Here is a 22,608-nt window from a genome sequence, read left to right as displayed (position 1 = left end):
AAGTTTCTCTCTTTTTTTTTTTTTTTGCTAATTCAATATTTGAGAGACAACATCAAGGATTACAGTGCTTATAACATGTTTTATTCAATTCACATAGAAAAGCATGCAGTATTAATGTAAAATGGTACAGTATTAATGTAAAATGTTCAGTGCACATTAGGTAAACAAGTCATTAGCATACAAACCCATTTTCATGGTCTACATAGGCATACTGAACACGTTTAGAATTACAACACTTTTTGGGAACTAAATTAAAAATTGTGCTTAACTTCAAAAAATACAAGCCATGTTTGCAGTGTTAAAGAAGCAACGTTTTCTAACTGAAGTAGTGTAACCCTGAAAAGAAAGAGACTGCTACCTTATACCCACTTAAAACAATAGTTTCAGTACAGTACAGTGCTATGAAACAGTCAAAGCAGCAACATTTCCTCTTGGAGGCAAGTTTTATGGCAAAACTGACATTGTTTTATAGCAATTTCATGAATCCATAGGATATATAGCCAGTAGCTGCCTTGCACACACAAAATGTAATCTTTAGGAATGGAAAATGTAACCTTTAAAACAAGTTCTTACATAAGTGATGGATTTGACAAGACCACTTAAAACTGTCCTGTTCAACGGAGCCATTCACTGTGCTCACAACTGGAAGATCATGATACCTGAAAACTTAAAAGGTAAAGAAAAAAAAATCCCACAAAAATTCCAAGTAAACATGATTTCCAGCCAAAGAAGCAGATCTGGAATGGTTCTTCCCTAGGGAAGGCCTTGCAATGGGCAAGGGAATGTTCAGTTTACACTTAGCCAGAAAAAGGCAGGATCAGACTGCATGAAAGTCATTAAAAATGAAGTTCACTTGGTAAATATTAAACGTTTGCAGGTTGACAACTTTGAGTCGCGTTTGATTTCCACACAGAGTCAGTTCTTGGTAGTTTTTGATGGACTAGCGCTAGAAAGGCTGCTCTGAATTTTCCTCTTGGTTGACTGACTGACATTTTTGTTTTTCTTTTCAGCAATAAAGGAAGGCACCCAAGGAGGATTAAGCTGGGTGTGCAGGTCAGATGACATCTTTAAAAAGCACGAACCAAACTTTTGTTCCTCAAATAGCCTCTGTGAGTTACTGAATAGTAAACTCTGGGAAAATTCTCTTTGAAATAAACAGTTCGGAGGCTTGATTTCACTAGCTGCTACGTTTTGGCCCGTAAAAAGTGGGAAGTGGTCATTCATATCTAGTCCAGATGGGGAGAGAATGGAAAACATAGCAGGTTTCCATCCAGCTCTGTCAACTGGTAGATCGCTCGTCTCCGAACACTTCATGCTCTGTTCCTCATTCATCCCTTCCAGTTTCTTCTCAGTTTCGTTCAGAAGCTTAGAGCACTCTGTTGACTTTGAAGAATTATCAAGATCAGAGGACTTAAAATTATAGCAAGGACTCTTGCTATTGTCTGATTCAGACATCATCGAGTCCAACTCGGAAATTTTATCGAGGTAGGCGGCATCCATAGATGTCTCGCTGGAGGTTCTTGTGCGATTCATTTCGGAAGAGCAGAGAGTATGCAGCCTTTTAGGTAAGCATGAACTTGCTTTATCACTGGACTTTGCTGATGTTTCAGCTGACTGGCCAGCTACTGAATTTTGCGCTGATTCATCAAAATCTAAGTTCTCAGCAAAGTTCGTTGGGCAAGTCCCCCAAAACCCTGATTTTCCCATAGTAAAACAGTCCAGCTTCTTTTCACTGCTTGTGCTGTGCTCTGGAGAATCTTTGCTGCAGTCATCTGAAGTGTCACAAAATTCTTCAAATTTCAGCTTTCTCAGGAACGTTGACGGTTTCCCTGCGTTTTCTTTTCCATCGGGAGTGTTCAGCTGAAGACGACTGAGAGACAGAACCGGAGTGCATGGCGCTGGAAGATCATAAAGTTCTTCATCCTTATATGGGGTACACTCCTCAATTTTATTCCACTGCTGTTCTAAGGAGGTATCCATATTTGTAGTATTCTCATCCAGGAGAGCTCCCTGACATCCTGGAAATAGCTCCTTCTTTGGGACGCACTGGCTGTTTGAACCAGCTGAACCATCTTGACTAGAAGAGCTTGAACACGTTCCGTCACCTGACAGCTGTTCGAGGCTGTCAGAACTTTGACCAGTAGTCACAGCTTTCTTCTCCTCAGCCTGGCTTTTCAAACATGTCGTGTCTTCACTGCTCTCAGTTCCTTTAGCATCTGCAGAAAGAGCTCTCTCACTAACAGCACTCATGGTCTGGGTTCCTTCACCTGCATTTTTCAGCTGTAAAAGCTGACACTCCATTTCCTCTATGTATTTATCACTTCTTTCCAGTGCCTTTTTAAGACGGTTCATTTCACGTTCGCTTTGTTCTACTTTGGACTGAAGTGCGGCTACTGTAAACCTACCAAACCTGCAAGTAGTAAAACAAAACAAAACAAAAAACAAACAAACAAAAAAAACCATTAAGCTGGAAAAGGACATGCTTTTCAAGTTAACGTAAAGAAAGAACAAAGCTATTAAACTGGTTAAATTTGAAAACAAAAGCAAGAACTGTATTTCTTAGCTAATTAAGAAAATAAATAAATAAATCATCATATATAATGTATAGGTTGCAGTGAATACCTGAAAAGCCAAAATTAAACTATTAGTGGTAGTAAGGCAATAACAAGCAGATTACCCTTCCAGGGGCTGGTTCCATCAATTCAACTCAAATATGCATGAAGAATTATCCCCTAAAACAATGGCAAAGATTTATGATAACATTTGAACAGTGGTCCACATCTTGAAATATTTACATTCAATCATTTTCCTACAGTACAGCACTGTTTTACAATACATTTCCTACACAATGTCACCTTGTCAAATACAAACTGCCAATACGAAGTTCAGAAATTGCAATAGTCCTTTGAGGTGGTTTAAATACTTATGCAGACCATTGCAATTGTGTTCCTGTTAGATATACGGCTTTTCCTTGGCCATCACAAGTGGGTACTCCCACTTACTTCAGAGCTACCTTTTTTTTTTTTTTTGAGCTTTACAGCTGGAACAATGTAATTTCTTCCTCCACTCCACTCCAATAAGCCTGCCACTTGTGGTTTGTGAAAGTTGTGTGTTTGTGGGGCTTCCAGCTTGAGCACATTTTCTGCTGCCAAGATACAGACTTATCTTCCCCCCATCCTCCACCAGCTTTAAAGACTGACCTTCCCCAGAGGGCAGGTGAAGGTTTCAGCTATATGCCCTGACTAATTCTAACCTGTCACTGACAGGTGGGCACCAGGGAATTTCCTCCTCCATCCAAGACTTTCAATTTACAGAAAGGTAGAACAATTAAAGTTCTGGTGTTATTAGGAAGGAGGGAAAGACCTGCAGTCACCCTATTACTCTGACATGCACGGTTTTATATCGCAAAGAAATGACAATTCTGTATTTGGGCTTAACGTAACACTCACTTTCCACCTTGCAGCCCTGTGTTATAGCACAGCTTTATATTCACTCTTCCAGCACAAAGACTGCCTGTTTATTTCCACCCTTTTTCTCTGTCTATTCCTCCTTTAGCATCCCTCAGATTCACAGGGAATTCCTGCTCCATTTCCCCCACAAACTTCCTCATTTTATCCGCTTACCCCTTCATGAGATACTCCCACTGCAACCTTTAGACCAATGAGGTCTGAAGGAGGTTTATCGGTGGCCCATGGCTATGCTGGTGAAATATCCAAAAGTCTGCGTAAGCATTTCCAGCAAGTAACTAAATTAAGCCTGAAGTAGCAGGAGACTGCTCAATGCTGACAACTGCAATGTGGTCAAACCAACAGTGAGGGAAAGAAATAAGGAGTATCACAAGCCCTGAACAAGTCGGGCATGAGCGACCAGACCTACTGATGTATGTCACTGTTCAGCTGCTTCTGCATATTTAAAGGACTCTGAAGATTTTGATTTGGGCAACTTAGTGGTGGGAAAAATCCACACCACAGTCCCAGTCAGTTCTTTCACAGAATTGCTACTAGACCACTTTTTAAATCAGATCAGCCTAAGTTCCACTGAGTTTTGGTATCTGCTACTCTCAGCTGTGAAGGTATGAAAATGCAAGGGAGTAGTTTTATATTTATGAGTATTGGTGTTCTAAGATTTTTGCCCCCAAAAGAAGCTGACTTGATTGGAACTCTCATGGCAAGGAATCACAAATTAGCTCTACCCAATTATCTTTGTCTTGGCAAAAATGAAAGTAGGCCTTCTCTCATCTGCTCACTCTGTGTAACAAGCTTTCTCCTCTCATTGCAGAAGTTTCTCCATTTCTGTTTGCTTGTAAGAGGGGAAGTGGAAGAAAAGTTGTACCAGCCTACCACCTGTCCCCATATGAAACCAGATAAAAGCAGAATCACAGTGAGTTCAGAAATGCTGCACTTACAGGTGAAGAGGGGGTTTACAATGAAATAAGCGTCCTCACATGCAACACATTTTGGCTTATTCCCCCCTTTAATTAACTCAGATTTTGGTTTAAAACATTGAGTGAGATAGCCACTACGGCATGGCCAGGCCCAATCAAGGTTATTCTTGCTTCCTAGAGATTCAGAAGTACTTATTTTGCCTTTCTCTAAGGGGCCTGTTCCTTACTGCTTTGTGAACCTGTACTGCTCAATAAAGGATATAAAAATGATGTAAAAATACAGCTGGATTAAGAGACAAGGAAACATGCTTATGTAGAATAAGCAAGACTTTCTGGGGTCTGCTGTAACACACATTTTGACATACAAATTAAACGTGTTTACATTTATATGCATACCTGGCAACTCCTATTTAATGGAAGAATGGTGTAATATGTTTATTTAATGCAAATAGCACTAGTGACAGCCTGAGATTTGCTTACGAGGAGGAAGCACTGTATTCTCAAGTGCAACTTTTATAACAAGTGTCCTCAGGTTAAAAAAAAAGTGCAGCATGTTGTTCTAAGCCAAACAGCATTACTAATATGTTAATTGTTGTAGAGGGATGTGCTTGGGAATTTTGGTTTTCAGAAATGGAGCGGCTGACATACTGAATACAAACAGTTACCTCTGCAGTTAAACACCAGAGCAGTAGTTCCTTTCTGTTCCTGCTTTGAGACTTACATGCATTTATCTCCCAAGTTTTCAAGGACATTGATTTTTAAGACAGACTTATTACATTGCACATGTTTAAACCAACTACTCTAGACAAGAGGATGACATAGGTGTTTTAGTGACTGTTCTGGCAGGTCAGCTAACAGGTTAGAAGACATGCACATTTTGGGTAAAGAAGCCAGAATCCTCCCTATCCTGTTAACAAAACCACTTTGAGTGATTTCCTCTTCCTTTGGATGTACATTGAGCTTGTCATAGTCAAAGAGTTATAGCTTGATGGTAGAAATAATTAAAAAAAAAAAAACACACAACAGTTACATGAAAATAAGTGAAATTTTGGCTTGGCACTCCAGATAAATTGTTTTCCTTGAAAGTATCTGAACCATTTCACACCTGGGAACAATAACAGACATCCATCAGTAGGAGTTTAGCTATTCAGCGCATGTGGTAAAGAGCACATTTCATACTCTCCACAATATTTCCAATGTTGTGGACTTGTTCTTCAGTCATATCCCTTGAACAGTGAGTTTGTATCTCACTACATCTGTTTCAAGTACCTCCTTTCCAGAAAAAACGGAAAGTCCAGAGAAACTAGTGGTCACTCAAAGTAAATGAATACATTTCAGCTGGGATTTGGATCTTCTAGCACTGGCAGCCCATGACATAAGGTCCTTTACTTGACTACTGGCCTTCACCTGTCACTCTGGGAGGATACGATCTGCTATAGGTCCTGTATCACATCTACCAGCCCTGGACGAATGTACTGGATATGTTACAGCACCTGACGTAACGCTGGATGTCTAGATGAGCACCTAAATCCTGTATTTCAGGGCCTTTCCTCAGCCAGAGTCCTTCACCTTGCCCCAACAGTATTTTAGCCTGATACCATCAATCAGAAAATTAGCAGTCAGATCAGTGCACAAGAACAACTAACATTACAGTTACAACACTCGAGCAGCCTTCTTTCATTATCCCACAGCTGCTCCCTCAGTTATGTTTGAATACTCCTGAAGATGTCCATTTAGAAACAGTTTGGAAAGTTTAGTAGTCTCTCACCTACAAAAGATCAAGTTTCTTCGGTTGTTTCTTCTCTCCTTATCTATTGGTTTCACAAATTCACCTTTAGGGTTTTGTTTACACACATCAGTGACCACGGACTATGACCCTGTCTAGTTTAGACCTTAACTCCATATGAACCCCCTTTAAAACCACATAGACTGAGATAAACATTCCTCTTTCCGTACAGCAAGCAACTGCAGCCAGAGTTTTCCTATATAACCATACATGAAAAAGACTGAAATCTTAAGGATACCGTGGCAGATGATTCTCCAGTTTTAATCACCTGATGGTCCAGACTCTGCAGTGCTCTGAGGCTCAGAAACATGAGCATGATCCATCCACCAAATGAAACAAGGCTAGGAAGTGACAACGTACAGCCAGTGCTTGTCACAGACTGAAATTAGGGCAATGCCAGACTGTGCATCCAAACCCAGTCCCATTATTTCAGTACGTTTCATTTGGATTTTGCTGTTAAGGAGGGAAGAAAGCTAGGAAATCCAGCAAAACATCTGAAAGCAATACTGTGTTCTACAGCCTTTCTGTGAAGAGCATCATGTACCAGATGCAGCTGGACAAGAATGAGTTTTGCAATCTCTACAGCAGCTATGAAAGGCAATCTGCAGCAACATCTTGACAACGTGCCAGGCTATAGGCAATCTCCTTAAAGCAGCGTGTAATATCAATACAGGAATGTTTAACAAACAAACAGCTTTTTTTTTTTTTTAAGACAGCTTTATCCTAACAAGAAAAAAATAGAAAGAGAGATAGGCCTCAAGCATCTTGCTCTATTTCAGATCTGAATCTAGAAAAATGGTTCAGTAAAGGAATTTGGTTGCGTTTAATACAAAGCCCTGAGTATAGCTGAGTACTGCTTTCCGTTCTGCAGAAAAGATGACAGAAGAACGTAGGCAATAGCTCCTCCTTGAAGGATGCAAGAGAAACTCTTGCCAGAGCTAATTTCCTAAGCTTGTAAGAAAGCAAGTTCTTTTCAATGTGGGCAGATAGGAGCCAGTAAATATTCTTCATAGCACCGTTCAAAGAGTATAAACTGATCTAGAGACATCTCACAAAATTCTCTCCTGGATGCCAGGAAATCTCGTTTCCTTCACATCACGAGTAAGACTAAGCTTTGCTGTTTATTGGACAACCATAGAGCAGCAGGGTGGTGAATGCCATAAGCCAGAAGAGGTTACCTCAGAATTACTATAAAACAACCAAACAAAAACTCCACGAACACAGCAGAAAGCCCACAGAACCAAGTAACATCTAAACATCCTTACCAACACACATCTACTCCAGGTTTAAATCTTACTTAAACTAAGTGCTTCCTCATGTTTTAGTGCTATGGGTCAAGAACTCAAAGTTGTTTTCAAGGCTACTGAATAGTAATTTCTCCTATTTAATTCTAAGGCAATACTGCAGCTGGTCTTTGAAAATAGCCACTCCTCTGGGACAGCCAGCTTGCAGGGAGATTGAGAAAGTAGCCCAGTTTTCTATCTAGGAAGATAGAAACCTGCATGCAGGACACAGGTTACTAGAAGCTTATTGGTAGGCTCAGTGAAATACAGACTGAATTGAGTAGCCTGGCATGAGTGGAAATATTTGAATTGAATAAAAACTGGACATTGCACAGAAGACCTACAGAGTCAACAACCTAAGATTTTGGCGTGCATATACCCAAAGTCACGAATTTAGACAAGAAAAATAATACAACTGGAGAAGGGGGGAAAAAAAAAAAAAAGACATAATGCAACAATTTTCAGCATGTTACAGACTGTTTTTCATACTGGGATTTTAACTGGCAGAAGAAATTAAATATTTAGGGGAAAGGCTCCTAGGAAGCCTAGGAGTCTGATTCAAGCTAATTTGAATCTAACCATTCATAAAATACGCTATGCCCTGGAGTAGATGGACTTGCTAGTTATTTTCCTTCAGGTAAAAAGCAAACACTCTTTTGCCAAAAATGCTTTTAGATCCACTGTGCTCTGCCAATGGACCTAACAGTTTTCTATTTTAAGTAGAGCTGGAAGTCATAGGGCTTAATCATCCTGCAAAACTTAAGTTTTAGAAGTTTTCCTGTTCTGTACCAGAAAAACAGAAGTCACAGAGAATTCCTTCGGAGAAAGAACAAGTAAAGAGCACGCAAGCAACTACCAAACAATCTGATTTGCCTGAGAAATGGGAGACTAGCATAGGTTTCTGGTAAGAATCAGAGCATGAAATTTACCTCTACTTGCTTTTCAGGCTTATGTCCCAACTTCATGATGGTTTGGTATACATCTTTGCCTTTCTATATGGTTTGCTCAAAAATTAAACTCTGGGTCTGAGGAACTATTCTCAAAAATGTTTCAGGAAGTAAAAAGAAGAAAAAGAATAAAACCCCAATCAATGACTAACGTCTATTAAAAAAAATTGCATAAATCCCCCCATCACTAAGATTGACCCTGCAGCAATGACATACGTGATATTTTTCAGCAGGTTTCAATGGATAATCAAAGAAAAAACAACTCAAGATTATGATAAAATGGAAGTTTTTTCTTCAGTTAGCCAGTGAAGAAGGCTAACTATACTTTCCCTGTGATGTCAGATGTAAAATCCATGTTACAAAGGGATCTTTCACTTGCTATCAGAGTTTCCTTTGCTATAAAGCAAGGCCTATTAAAATTATTTAAATTATGATAATTAGCTCCAGTGTCATTATGCAGAAAATGTGTTACATCCAGGATAAGGAAACTGAATACTGACAAATCCTTTCCCAAATCAATTGATTCAAGTATTAGTCAGTTACCTAGCTAGTTGTTTAAATGTGAATCCTTACCTGGCAATTCAAAGCTAAGAAATATGACAAAGGAAAGAATGGTGGTGACATCAAATTACAAAGATGTAATTCAGTAGCTATTTTAAATTGTACTAGAAACCCATTCAGAACGTTCTCCCTAAACTTACCATCCGAACAATGAATGAAGTGCACCAAAACCAACTGCATTTGCAAGTCAGTACACCCACACAGAAAAATTTAACTAACACAACATTGTTGGGTTCTAATGTTAATGCCTTACATTCTGATTTCTTAGGCAAGGCTAAGTTATTACAACAACTATTCAGGATGTAAAGCTTAGTTTAGAAGTCTTATAAATATTAGTTATCAAAGTTTGACATCAGAACTGGAAGAACATTTCAAAAGTGTCTCAATGTTAGGTCTGACCTAGGTATTGCCTAGACTAATGACCGTAAGGATCAAAAAATGAATTTATAAGATATGGTAACAAAACAAATATGGTAGGGACTCCCTACCATGGGACTAGAATTCAAAACAACTGTTTAAAATTTGACGTGAGCATCAGACCATCAGCCTGAAGAAAGCCAGTAAACAGGTCAAGTCCCACACTTGTAAGGGGACGTTAGCAGCAGAAGTGCAAAATGTGGTACTGGTTTAACTCTTAAAGTAGCTATTTAGCAGAACTGGTACTGGGCACTTCTGCTAGAAATGCCAAATAAAAAAGGAAACAACAAAAATGGTACTGCAAGGTATAAGGACGGGACAGTTTTTCTGCTGTAAGTCAGTACTACCGAATCTTCACTTGGAATGCTGTACCCAGCTCTAAGCATCACAGCTTCAGAAATCCATAGGCAATGGAGAGACCTTAGAGTATACAGCAACACCAAACAAATCAGAAGCTTACTTTCCATCCTAAGTCACAGACGTAGAAGAGTTGGATGAATTCATTCTAGAATACAAGACTAGGACTGAACGGGTATAGACAGGGAACATCAAAATTACTAATTTTAATATGCTGTAGCATTTCTTCCAAGATATTTTTTTTTCCTTGCGTATACTTAAATTCTTGTGGTACACCAAAGTTGAAGATAACAGAAGCAGGGTACAAGCATGCAACTGTCTAAACTTCTGAAGTGTAGAAACCATTCCTGAGCCAGCTAAAGCCTGATCCAACTCATGTCCTCCCAGTCACCATACATAGCTCTAGAGTTACCTTGGGCAAAACCATTCCCAACATGCAGGAAGGATGCAACTAGGCATCTGGGTTGCAAAACCAGGTCTTAATTATGGCCAATTTCTAATAACATTTAATTCTATCTGTACTTCTACAGATGAAAATCATTAGCTATTCTTTTATGCTGCATGGGCAAAAGATGGTAAAACAACCAGTCTGCAAAGTCTGGTTCCCCCTCCCTTTGCATCTGATTTTTTTGATCAACAGGACGGTACAGGTAGAAGAAACTGAAATTCCTTCCACTGGGGAGTTTACCTGACCTTATTGAAACAGAATCGAGGTAGATGATTTGGTTTCTTCTGGCTCTTCTTTTCTAGGATTTATTTGGTTGCATCTATTTATAAGTTTCCCATCCTTGCCATCTCACTCTCTAGCCTTATGGGAGAAAGGTATTTGTTGCCATTAAATCCCTTTCCACTGCCAAGACCTTTAGCAGTACTTTATCACCCTTATTAGGGGACATCAGGTCCAAATGTACCTTTACACATTTAACATCACATGCACAAGGATCATGCATCTGCTTTCCTGGGGTCTTAAACAGTCTGACAATGAAGCTCTCTGTAAGGATGAATTTAATCTTCCAGCAAGTTAGCTGTGAATTAGATCGAAACCCAGAGAGCTCTCCTCTCACATTATGAAGGATGCCCCCCCAACCCCCATTCCCCAAAAACACTGTATAAAACTTTGGCCAAAATCGCTCTTATCTTTCTAAGACAGAACTTTAAAAATGTGATCACTTTGCTTTACAAAGTACTTCCAAGGAGGGGTACCTTAGTACACAGCTGTAATCAGTACGAAAAGGTTTCTGCTTTTTGAGGTAATTGTTGTTGATGTTTTCACTACTTAGAAACATCAAACACAGATGTCAGCTCTGGGAATGATGTCCTCATGCTGCATAAGCCTGATTTTGCATGCCTTGCCCAGGCACAAGACTGTCAGGGACACTCCTTGAATGAGAAGTCTAAGTTCACAGAACAAACCCTGAAGGCAGCAAAAGGAAGAAAACCAAACCACCAAACAAAACCAAATGCAAACAATGAGAACCTCTACAGAGTAACAAACCTGCATTGACAAAAGGATGTCAAATTTAAGTGAAATGTCTCAGTAACAAAAAATAAGTTATCTGTAGAATTCAATAAATCCATTTCTCCAGTGTTGGCCAGATAACACAACAGCATTTGTAGCCAGTGCATATTCCTTCACTGCAGACTTGCCACTATTCTCTAAGTTGCATTTGTCACTCAAGTCTGTGAGGATAAAAACTCCAAAGTCTACCTTGAGACACATATGCAATGCCATGTACACCACCATAGTTTTAAGTTAAAGTCCTACAACAGTTAAAGAGTCTATAAATAAAATATAGAAGCTTTTAAAATATTCACATACTTTTGGGGTGATCTACTATCAACTTCAGCTTTTAGTCGCAAATTCTCTCTTAAAAGGCTATTGTTTTCCATGCTCAGTTTCTTATTTGCCTAAGGAAAAGAAAAGGAAAAAAAATCAGTATACAGTAAAATAGAAATGGCTTCCAATATTTATAGGACAAGCTGTTTCTGATTTTTTTTAAAGAGACAGAACTAGAAATGTGAAGGCAGGAAACAGCCTTTCAGACAGGGACACCACTTAAAAATCACCATGGGAAATGGCTTGCAAAACTGAATAGCGAACAGACATTTTTAATTTATATTCCCAAAATACATTGCAAGTGTCCTATCTAGGGAAATAAACACAGCTATGTTAGTTAGTACAGAAAGTCATTAAGGAGATGTACTAATGGCAATTCCATGTTTTTTTTTTTCCACATGACTAAATATGTTAAGTGCATTAACATTACAACGTGCAGGTATCAGCAAAACTAATGTAGAACAGCTTCCACCATCCCAAATTAGATTAAGATTACTTTGTTTGTTTGTTTGTTTTTCCTTTTTTTTTTTTAAGCTTGTTGTTTTCAAAGCAGTTATCCTATGGATGCAAATCCAATATGACAAGCTATTTGCAGTCTTTCTTCACTTTCTTGCAGGACTTTCTGATTAAGACTCTTGATTCAGAACCCTTCTCGTTCCTTGAATTGAGGTCAATTCCTTCTTTTCAGTTCAGCAGATGCTCTTGTTAACAAGGTACTTCATATAAAGAGAAGCTTTCCTGCTGCCGTGTTTCAGAACAACAAACACCACCATCCTAACAAGTAGGATGAACTCTTTGCATTTCATAGTCTACTCAGTCTCCGTATGTTGAAAACTGTACCACCAATCCAGGAGTTGTAAGTCACAGTCTCAGTTCTAGTATGCAGTGGAAACATCATGTAAGTATGATACAGATTATCTGGGCTTGTGAGTGCAATGTACTTTGTTACAAGCATCAAACTGCAAGAAGAGAGGCAGAAAACTCTAAACACTTATCAAAATATCCCCAGCAACCTTCCCAAGTGAGGCTGAGACAGTGGAGAGGGGAGGGAGTAATGGAGGAGAAATAAATCAACAAAACACAAAAACTACAATATTACTAGAGACAAAAGTAGAGATTTCTGGTATAGAAGGAATAGAAAGGGTAAGCTCAGGGCCTGGGTCTTTGAGTGTCAACTCCTCTATTGAGTATTAAAAGAAAAAAAAAAAAAAATGAAAAGCTATTCTGAAGGTATTAAGAATCCAGAAACATCAAACCATTTGCCACCACAGCCAAGACCTTTCTCTCTTTCCAGAGACATAGTTCCTCCAGACACACAATGAAAGAGAAAACTGCACAACTTGTGTAGAGCTGGTACACAGGTTACCTAGCTGGCACACGGGAAGGTAGACCCCAACTTCTCTGGTCTCCTTCCATAGAGTGCTCTGACCTCCAAGCCAGTGATCTGCAAGGAATCTCCCCGCAAGCAGTAGTGTCTAGATTAATGACTTCATGTAACCACGCTACCAGTGAGCATACTTATCTAATATTCCTAACCACTGGGTTTGTATCAGCACTGTCAGATTTGCTCTGACTCCACTCAACGTTACAATGTCTACTTTGGGAGTCTCTGCCCTAGGACACTAAAGGATAAAGTTGACTCCTTTCCTCACATAGACTGGTTTAGAAAGTGACAGGAAGAAGAAGAGGAAGAAGAAGAGTCAAGTGACTTCATGTACTTCCAGAACTGAGCAATCTTCCAACAGATTGGAAGAAAGTATCTGCATCACAGTTTTCATCCCTAAACTCATCTAAACATTCTATTTGTATCTAAACCTTATTCAAAATCAGAGACTCTATAAACATAAAACCCTTTTATTGCTGGAGTTATGCTGGAGAAAAACAAAACAAAACAAACACACACACACACTACCCCTGCCCCAATCTTCACTATATATTCTTATTATCTTGGAAAAATCGTTATAAACCTGTCACCACAGAAAGAGATTGTACAGTTTAATGTAATGGAAAAAAAAAACAAACAACAGACAACAGACAAGAACTCCTTGCTGTGAATCCCCCTTTAGCCAACTAGACTGATGCTCCTGGGATCCCCTGAGGAGGCCAGCTGTGTCCCTGTCTGTAAAGCTGAGGTCCAAGTCTAGCCATGCTATTGAAAAAAGCTCATTTTGGAATCTCAGTTTACTTTGTCTCATTTTTAGTGTTTACCATGCACAGATTTGTCTAATCAGGACCAGAATTTCCTTTAGGCTGCACAGACACAAATCTAGAAGTGTCTCATTAAGAACGACAAAATGGCAGAATGTTATGATGTGCACCTTTGAGTCTAGCCGAGGGAACGAACAGTACTAATTCTTAAGAAAGAACCCTATCCCTTTCAAGTTAATCTCGAAATTTCACTCTAAGTCAATGTTTAACATGATTTTTCCTGTGCCCATAGGTAGATTTTGCAAAGTATTTTTATTTACTTGGGTTTTCACCCCTCCCCCACCCCGTCTGCAACACCAAGTTTTCTTTTCTGTTACATTCAAGTTGTATAAAAAGCTGCAGGTTTTCTCTAAAGGATCTTTGGGTCATAAAATGCTGAAGCTTGTCTATTTTCGGTCAAAGGGTCAAGTTACTCTGTCTCAGCAAATTGCACCAAAAATATTGGTTAGCAAGGAGGGCAATAGTGCAAAATCTGCCTCAGCCAACTGTACTGCGTTTGGCCATTGAATGTTGTAAAATAGATATATTATATAGATTATTGCAAGCCTGAAAATTCTCGTCATCAATACTGGTGACAAGCACTACTATAATCCAATTACCCAGTCGCAGAGTGACACTGGAGTTGAGGAAGAGCCATATACAAGGCTCACCAGAACAAGCAATAACATCTGACACGTGCAAAGGCTGTATGGAAATACTATGATACACCAACAATCACTGGAATTCATTTCTTCCCCCTTTTCTTCTAGATCTATGAAGTACCCAGAGGTCATGCCAGCTCTCACCTGTTTAACTAACATAAAAATTACATGGCCAGATAGCTAAAAAAAAAAAAAAATGTATTTATTACCTCCTTCAACTTTTCCACATTATCTATCACTTTTTCACATATATCATTGGCAGCTTTCAGCTTTTTGCTCCATTCCTCTGGGGTTTCTGGGCCACTGGTACTTGCTTCATCTGCTGACTGGCTAGTTTCCTCATTTTGGCAAGAGGAAACTGGCACTGTAGGATCCAGAAGAGATTTCAGCTGTGTCTGTAAGTTGAGATTTCTGCCTCTCAGTTCTTCCACTTCTTTTTGCAGGGATTCTATTTCATCCTAAAGATGTCAGAAATTCACAGGAATTAAAATAATGTGAGAGATTAATTAAATAATACTGGCAAGTTCCCACAGCACTTTAGAAACATGGGTTCTCTGGCAAGCCCAGATGCATGCCTTTACTTACGCATCTATCTAAATATGCTTATGTATTGTGCTCCAGGCAGGATTTTAATCAACCTGCACACTCAAGCATAGTGAAGGTTTTAGTGAAGGGAATCCCCTGACTACATAAAGGACCCTGAACAAACTGGTGGGCAGACCAAAAGCTTCAAAGCAGTCAGCAACATGAATCTATTATTAGGGCACTCTGTGGGAAGGTTTCCTGTATAAAGTGTATTCTTAAGGTCGTCCTCTGCTGACTCATTTGCTGTTATTTGAGAACGATATGAGAGATCCATTCTGAAACATCACATGGTCAGATGCTGAAAGTCTCAACATTCAAAATGGACAGAGCACTGCCTGGAAAAGGCTGTTCCAGCTGCATAAAAGTAGAAGCATTTCAGGAAAGACTAGAGGAGAAAAAAAAAAAAAAAAAGAACAAAGCCAACTAGCTGTGTCAGTCTGGAGCCACAGTGAAGCAAAAATCTTCAAAAGCCTGTTGCTAAAGAGATAAAAAGTAATTTATCCTGAAAATGTTTTCTTCACTGTTCTTCAAATTACGACTTACACTGCTCAGGGTAAGATTATTAAAGTAGACCATATGATGGTATTTATTCAAGGCCTATTTGCACAAAATAAAAAATCAAACTCTCCCCACCCCCCTTAAAAATTAATAACCATTTCTAAACAGATTCATTTTTAAAGACATTTATGTTATCCTGTGCCCATCTGTGTCATTTTGGTGTTGATTCAATAGAAACACAGGAAACCTCCCTCTCATGACCGCTCTATGAAAGAAACTGAGCTATAGGCAAACTTGTTGTAAGGCAGCCCTCACCTCCCTTGCATTAAGGATATTTATACAGCGTCTGTTTCTTTTCTCTCATTCTCCTTGCTGTGAGACAGGTTTCCTTGAAAAATTTGCGGTGACTTCATACTCTTGCTACTCCGGAAACATTAACTGAGAAGACAAACTAAGCATATTTCTTATTTATACCTTTTTATCTTGTTCTTAAGATTTTTTTTTTCCAGCAGAAGAACAGAGAGGTTTCCAAGCATTCCTTCATCCGTTCATTCATTCAACAAAGCAACAATAATAGAAGTTAACCTATACCAGAGGATTCCAGTGGGCATTACTCTTTAAAAAGAGTTTAGTCTCCCCAAGTAATAGCAAAGTACTTCAGAAAATGTTTGTCTTTGTACCAAATACAGAACAAATACCCCAACACCCAATACGCATAAAGAAAACCCTCCCATAGTATCTTAGGGTTGAATTTCCAGTCTCTGGAACTGGCTGCATTTGGGTACCTGTAGCTTAGACAGAGCATCACCATGGCATCTGCCGGACCTCTTCAGCCACCAGCAAATGCTTAACGCAGCTCAGATCCATGTAGATTCAGCTTAAGGCTTTGCTCAAATTAAAGACACCAGGACTCAAAGCAGGAAGATCAAGTTGCATACAGTAATTTAACAGTTGTAGTTCATCTGGGAAATCACAATGCTCCCATGTGCTTACCTCATATTCTTTGTGGAGCAATTCAAGCCTTGTTTTACGCAGGTGTTTTCTGACTGTCGGACTAAATATAGGATCACTTTCACTTGTTCCTCCTAAAGCAGCACAGAAGGAAAAAAACAAACAACTAATATTGTTTTTTTTTTTTTTCAGTCAATTCAATTCTAGCAATCCAGCTTGCAGTGCTTTTCATAATATCAGTTACAAATACAGCTAATATTGGACCAATCTACCACCATGGGAGACTACAACCTTTCATTTTCAGAACAGGTTAGACAGGAATATCTATTAGTGATGTTTAGAAGTCAAAATCCTGTCTCACAGCAGGAACACAACATCTGAATTTTTTCAACTTCATATTATCCTTGACAGAATCATGCCTTATTTAAGACCACACTATTAAAACAGATCTAAGGGAGGGGGAAAAAATGCGACGTAAAACCAACACACATACATTTATTTAACACATGACAGCATACGTTTCTAAAGTAAGACTATTCATACATATTTTTCCTATTAGAACCAAATAGCAATGGTGACATTTTATGTCAAATCAAGATCCCAGTATTTTCCAGCCTTGGGGAAGTTCATATCCTCATGCAAGTTTTGTAGCTTTCACATTTTCTTAAAAAATAAAGCAAAAGGGGCATGGTGAACAATCCCCAAAAAACAACCAACAGTCAAAAAGAACACACGCTCATTCAAGGTTCTGTATTTAAGCACACTATTTCTCAGCTAAATCCTGTCCTCTTAGGTCAACAGGCTGCAACATACAGGTAGGATATTTGAAGAGAGATGCCTTTTTTCCAGCAAAAGGCACTGTCCAACTAAGATTGAAAATAATAATAATTACAGTGGTGGGGTGCTTGCTGCCTTTGAATAATCAAGCTGTTATTATACACATAGTCTCTGGAATTTTTACCTTATATATGCTTTAATAAAGATTTAAAGTCAGAGGCTGGTTTAAAAAAAAAATAATAAATCCAGACATCTTTGGACCCAAAAGAACTTCAACCACCAGTAAATATCGGAAGGCTATTTGAAAGCCTAAAGTTGTCCTTACCTATGATTTCCTTGCAAGGATTTTCAGGCGTGATGGGAATCCTGCAAGCGGGACACTGATTATTGTTCTTCAACCAGACTTCAATACAAATGGAACAGAAGACGTGGTTGTTCACACAGATTACAGGGTGACGAACCTTTCCGCATCAAGGAGGAGAGGAAAGAAAGAAAACAAACAAACAGAAAGACACTATGAATACTTAAAAACCCTTTCAGGTAACTGAGTATGAAAACATACTGCCTCAATCTCTCAGAGGAAGTCTGGTCTCCAGCAGGAAAGAGACACTGATGTTTCTGCAGGCTAGAATGGGCTCCTGACTTACAGCACCAAATTTCCCTATTATTAGTGACACCACAGCTGTAACTTTCTTTGCAAAACTCAACATTCTTGACCCCCAGAGCTCATCTACACACAGTGTGGCAGAAGCCTTTCCCTCATCCTACCATCTCCATGAACTGCAGCCAACCAGTGAAATGAGCTCCTCCGTGGAGGAACCAAAACGTGCATGTTCACTCATTCCCAACAGCGAGGGATTGAGAGATTGCCCCAAGCAACAACCAGCACTTTGCCTTGAAAGAGCTGCCACTGAAGTGGCATTGCCGATTATCCCTAGCTTGCACATAATCAGCTTCATGGAAATAAACTAACGAGGATATGGGCCAAAACCACAGAGCAGAAATATGAACCAGCAATCACTAATTCAAACCTCCTGCTGGATATGCATTGCTACTGGTAAGTCAATACCCAAGAACGGGGCAGCTTAAGTATTGCAATCAGACACAGTTCCTCTCAAGTACACATAGAGGGACCAAATATGATACAGAGAAGACTTTTCCCTATACCTTCACTTTACTGAGGTGCCCTGGTACAGTTTATGGTAATACACTCTCAAATCTCGCAAGGCTTAACGTTAGTATCTCTGTTAAGGTCCTTAAAAGTAATTATTTGTTTTTATTCCACCTCTATCTCTGCCCAAGAAACATACTTTGACTCATGGGGGTAGAGGCGTGTTCGACTTCAGAGTCTGCTTCACGGCCCCTGCGAAGCTGTTAAAGCCCACGCTCATGCGAATCCTTTCAGCTTCAAAAAAGAAAAGCCCTCACCAGCCTTGAGATTTCCCTTGCTCATTTTATCAGCAAAGCAGACAAACTAAGAAGGAAAAATGAAGCGTTGGCAGGGAGAATCAAGAAACTGGAAAGGACAGCTAAAAACCACCTTGGAAAACAGATTAGATGTGCCCTGTAGTAATCATGCCCACACACTCAGTGTTGTACAAGCTAGAAACCAAGTATTTTACCACTGAGATACACTTTTATCTGTATAAGGACCCAGGTCTGTCAGTTCCTTCTTCATTTTGCTTTGTGTGCGGGACAGGAGCCTAAGGACTGTCTGTACACAAACAGAAACTCAAGTTACTGAAGGTGTGCATACAGAGACTAAGGGATTTCTCCAAGCACCTGCACATTTTTGCTTTTAATTAAGGTGGCTTTTCGGGGGTTTAATGCAAGCATTAGCACACCAAGGCTTTGTAAACATTTAAATATTACAATTTCTTTTATTTAAAACACATTCTTGTTATTGACTGCTTTTCTTTACCAGAAAGAGAGCTTTTTCCAGCTTTCCCATCAGCAGCTAGAAGAAGAAAATAACTTTTTTTCTCTAGTTGGTCTTTTTTTTCTTCTCTTGTTTTAACCCAGGAGCAGCTATTATATGAGAATAGTTATATGGATGGCTATTATAGGGTACAGAGCAGAATAACATAAAGTAGTCCAAACAGGGAAAGACATTTCAGGAGTGCAGGTCTCCTCCCAGGGGAGCAAGAGACCCTCAGTTACCCCAACCCTGACGTGGATATACACTTCTTGCGAGTGAATGATTACTCCATATCTCTAGCAAAATAGTAAGTCACGTTTATTACTCTCTGGGGGACAGTGCTCCTGATTTACACGCATTTACACGTTTCACTTCAGGGCTGAGGTTTACACGTGCGTTAGCTCAGAATCCACACAAAGCAATCCGTGCCCCGGCAGCAGGAGCTGCTACCGAGATGTCATCAGGAAACACCGAGGCCGGGGGCCCCTTCCCCTCACCCTGAGCCACTGCCTGTGACAAGCCTGGGGGTGGGGATCATGACACGCTCATTACTAAAGAGCATTTTACTTGAATTACAGCACCCTTTCAGTTCCTCAATTGACCATAATGACTGGAAAGGCTACAGCTTATTTAGGAAGACTTGATTAGCTCGGTGAATTTGAGTAATTCCCCCCCCCCCCCAACGTGGTTCCCGCATGGATCAAAATCAGATCCTGCAGACATCCATGCCTCTTCTGGGCCTTTAAGCAGCATTAAGTGAGGAGCAGGCAAAGTAAAAAGCAGGCACACTGACACCAGAGAACAAATCCCTGGACATATCCCATGGGATTTCAGCACACACAGAACTGCAGGCCCAAGCTGAAGCAAACCTGCACCACTGAAATCAACAGGAGACCTTCAGTCACTGTGCAGCAGGCAACCTGAAGGCCTGATGCAGCCAGCTTCTCACCTCCTCGCTAATTATGAGCACAACTACATTAGACACTAGCCCAGCCGATGTTAATTGAACATTCAGGTTACAAAGATGAAATTCATACAAGCTATTAGCACTTGTGATAAATGGTTATTTGCCCATCTTGCAAACATTGCTTATAAACTGTTCACGCTAACAATTTTCTTTCATTTCCTATTTTCTATCTAACATTTTCTATCCCTCCCTCCTCCCAAAAGATCTCTGCTTCATTAAACACGAGCGGATGACATTACTGAACAAATTTCTATTCACTACCTCTTTTTATTCCCTTACCACTAAGCATAGTGAATAGTTCCTGGTTTGCAACCAATCCTCTGCAAGTTTTGCAGATAGCAAGAGGGTGGGCTTCATATTCAATTTGAAGCCCACGCTACAAAACACAGAAGTACTAGAACATGTCATCCCTCTGTTCTGCTTTCTGTCCCCCCAACAAGTTGGTAAAAACTGTAAGTTTTTTTCCTTATTTTACTGAATAACCCTTTTCCCCCTCTTCAGCCCTACTCTTGAAAAGAAAAGAGCTTTTTCTGATGCTTTTCAGTGATGCACAAAGATGTGTGTTAAAAGGACAGTCAAAGCAGCCAACTTTGGCAAAATTGAAACTTAATGTAACTGAAAAAGGAAGCATTCAAAGACCTTCATTAGAGATGTCACCACTAGATCCACTTACATAATGTTAATAAATTACCTCAGTGCAAGATACCATGAAAGAAGAGTGTGGAAATCTCTTCCAGTACAAACTCAGTTACATCAGTCCCTGGTCAACTCCAGAAGAGAAGTGGAAGGATGAGGCAGTGGCTTGAGAAGAGCCAGTGGCTTTATAGCAAAAGACAAATGACTACACAGCAAAGCTATGAAGCGCTGACATTATTTTGAAAACCACCAAGATAAGATTTAACACTGAGTACCTTATCGATTTGATTTTGCTCTCCTCCTTGTTGAGGAGTATCTGCTCTGCATTAGACACAATAAACTTACGCTCTCCTCCATTTGTATTAAATAAATTGAAAGCAAGGGATAACAGCACTGCATTCCTGCTTGCTCGTGTCCCATTGGAAAGCCAAGAAATGTGTAAACGTGGCTGCTAAGAGCATCACTCTCTGCCACAGGTAAGACACTGGAGAAACAGAGGTGTGCAACCACCTCCACTGCCAGCGCTCCGCCTGCCTGACACATCCACTGCTCCTCGTCTTCTGTGACCACACAAGCAGAAAAGGCCTCGGAGCCGAGCCCACGTGGGGCAGAAAGAGAAGGGACGGTAAATAACAGACACAAACACACAGGTTATTTTTCCCTTGCAATCGATGATTTGTTTTATGAGGCGTGCTGTGGAGAAGGAGGAAGCACGAAGGGACCATGAGGGACGAGAGGAGGCTGAGAAGCAACCGGTGACAGCCCCGCAGGCGGCTCGGGGGGCTCCCAGCGCCCAGCTCCCATACCGGGAGCAGACACCAGAGACGAGCAACGCGCCCGTGACCCTCTCGGGTCAGAGAAAGGAAATCAAAACTTTTCTTTTCCTCCAGCCAGCTCCGATTTTTGCTCATCACTTTCTACACCCACTCGGTCCCGCACCCCTCTTCTTTGTTTCGCTGGGCCTCCACGACACCGCACGGGGATCAAACGCGAGCCTCGCGGCATCCCAGCTCCTTCTGGGATGGAATATCCCCTCCTCCCAAAAAAAAAACCAGCTTCACCCCAAAAGCACTACGTCCAAATTCCGTCTTTTATTATTATTATTTTTTTTTGGGTGGGGGTGGTGTAACCCCACCGGTGCCTGCTCCCGCCGGGGTCTCCCCCGGTCCCCCCCCCCCCCCCAAGCGGCGCCACCGCCCCCCGCAGCGGGGCTGAGCCCTGCCTCCCCCCCGTCCCCCCCGGGTGGGTGTCAGCGAGCCCCTCCTGCCCCGCACCCACCCCCCGGGCCCCTCGCAGGGTGGGAGCAGAGGAGGGAGAGAGGGAGGGAGGGCGGCGAGGGAGGGCAGCGGCCGCCCGCGGGGCCGTTACCTTCCCCAGGCAGATGTGGCAGGTGATGGGCAGCGTGAGGGACAGCGTGACGCTCGGGCCGTGCTGCGACATGGCGGCGCCGCCCGCACGGAAGTCACCGCGGGCAGGCAGGGAGGGAGGCAGGCAGGGAGGCAGGCAGCGCTAAGGCGGCCCCGCTACGGCAAGCCGGCGAGGCCAAGCCGCCGCCGCCCGGTGCTGGGGAGGGGAATGGGGGGGGAAATGGAGGGGGAGCGGAGCGCAGCGCGCAGGCTTTTGAAGCGCCCCCCCCGGGAAAGGAGAGGGGGGGAGCGCCCTCATGGCGGCAACCCCCCCCTCCGCCACACACACACAGCGCCGCCATGGCTCGGCCCCGTGAGGGGAGAGCGGGGGTGGTGGGGAGAGTGTGGTAAAGGCGCCTGGCGGGAGTGGGGCCACAGCGGTGTGTGTTTGCCTCAGGAAAACATTCCTGCTTCAGTAAACCCTTCTTGCCTCAGTAAACCCTTTTTGC

The 22,608-nt window shown here is 41.2% G+C and overlaps 1 protein-coding gene across 1 annotated transcript; it reads right to left on the bottom strand.

The window, feature by feature from the left end:
* Positions 1–59: 59 nt before the first annotated feature.
* Positions 60–22,326, bottom strand: OBI1 (ORC ubiquitin ligase 1). The gene is made up of 6 exons (XM_027442916.3): positions 22,122–22,326; positions 17,558–17,693; positions 16,498–16,589; positions 14,631–14,879; positions 11,555–11,643; positions 60–2,410 (listed from the first exon to the last, which is right to left on the bottom strand). Exons 1-6 carry the CDS (start codon positions 22,191–22,193, stop codon positions 916–918), a joined length of 2,133 nt encoding a protein of 710 aa, XP_027298717.1. The 5' UTR covers positions 22,194–22,326; the 3' UTR covers positions 60–915.
* Between the last annotated feature and the right edge of the window lie 282 nt (positions 22,327–22,608).

The sequence above is a fragment of the Anas platyrhynchos genome, chromosome 1 (genome assembly GCF_047663525.1).
Source record: "Anas platyrhynchos isolate ZD024472 breed Pekin duck chromosome 1, IASCAAS_PekinDuck_T2T, whole genome shotgun sequence".
NCBI lineage: Eukaryota > Metazoa > Chordata > Aves > Anseriformes > Anatidae > Anas > Anas platyrhynchos.
Note: the sequence above shows the minus strand (reverse complement) of the source record. Positions and strands in the feature narration are given on the sequence as shown.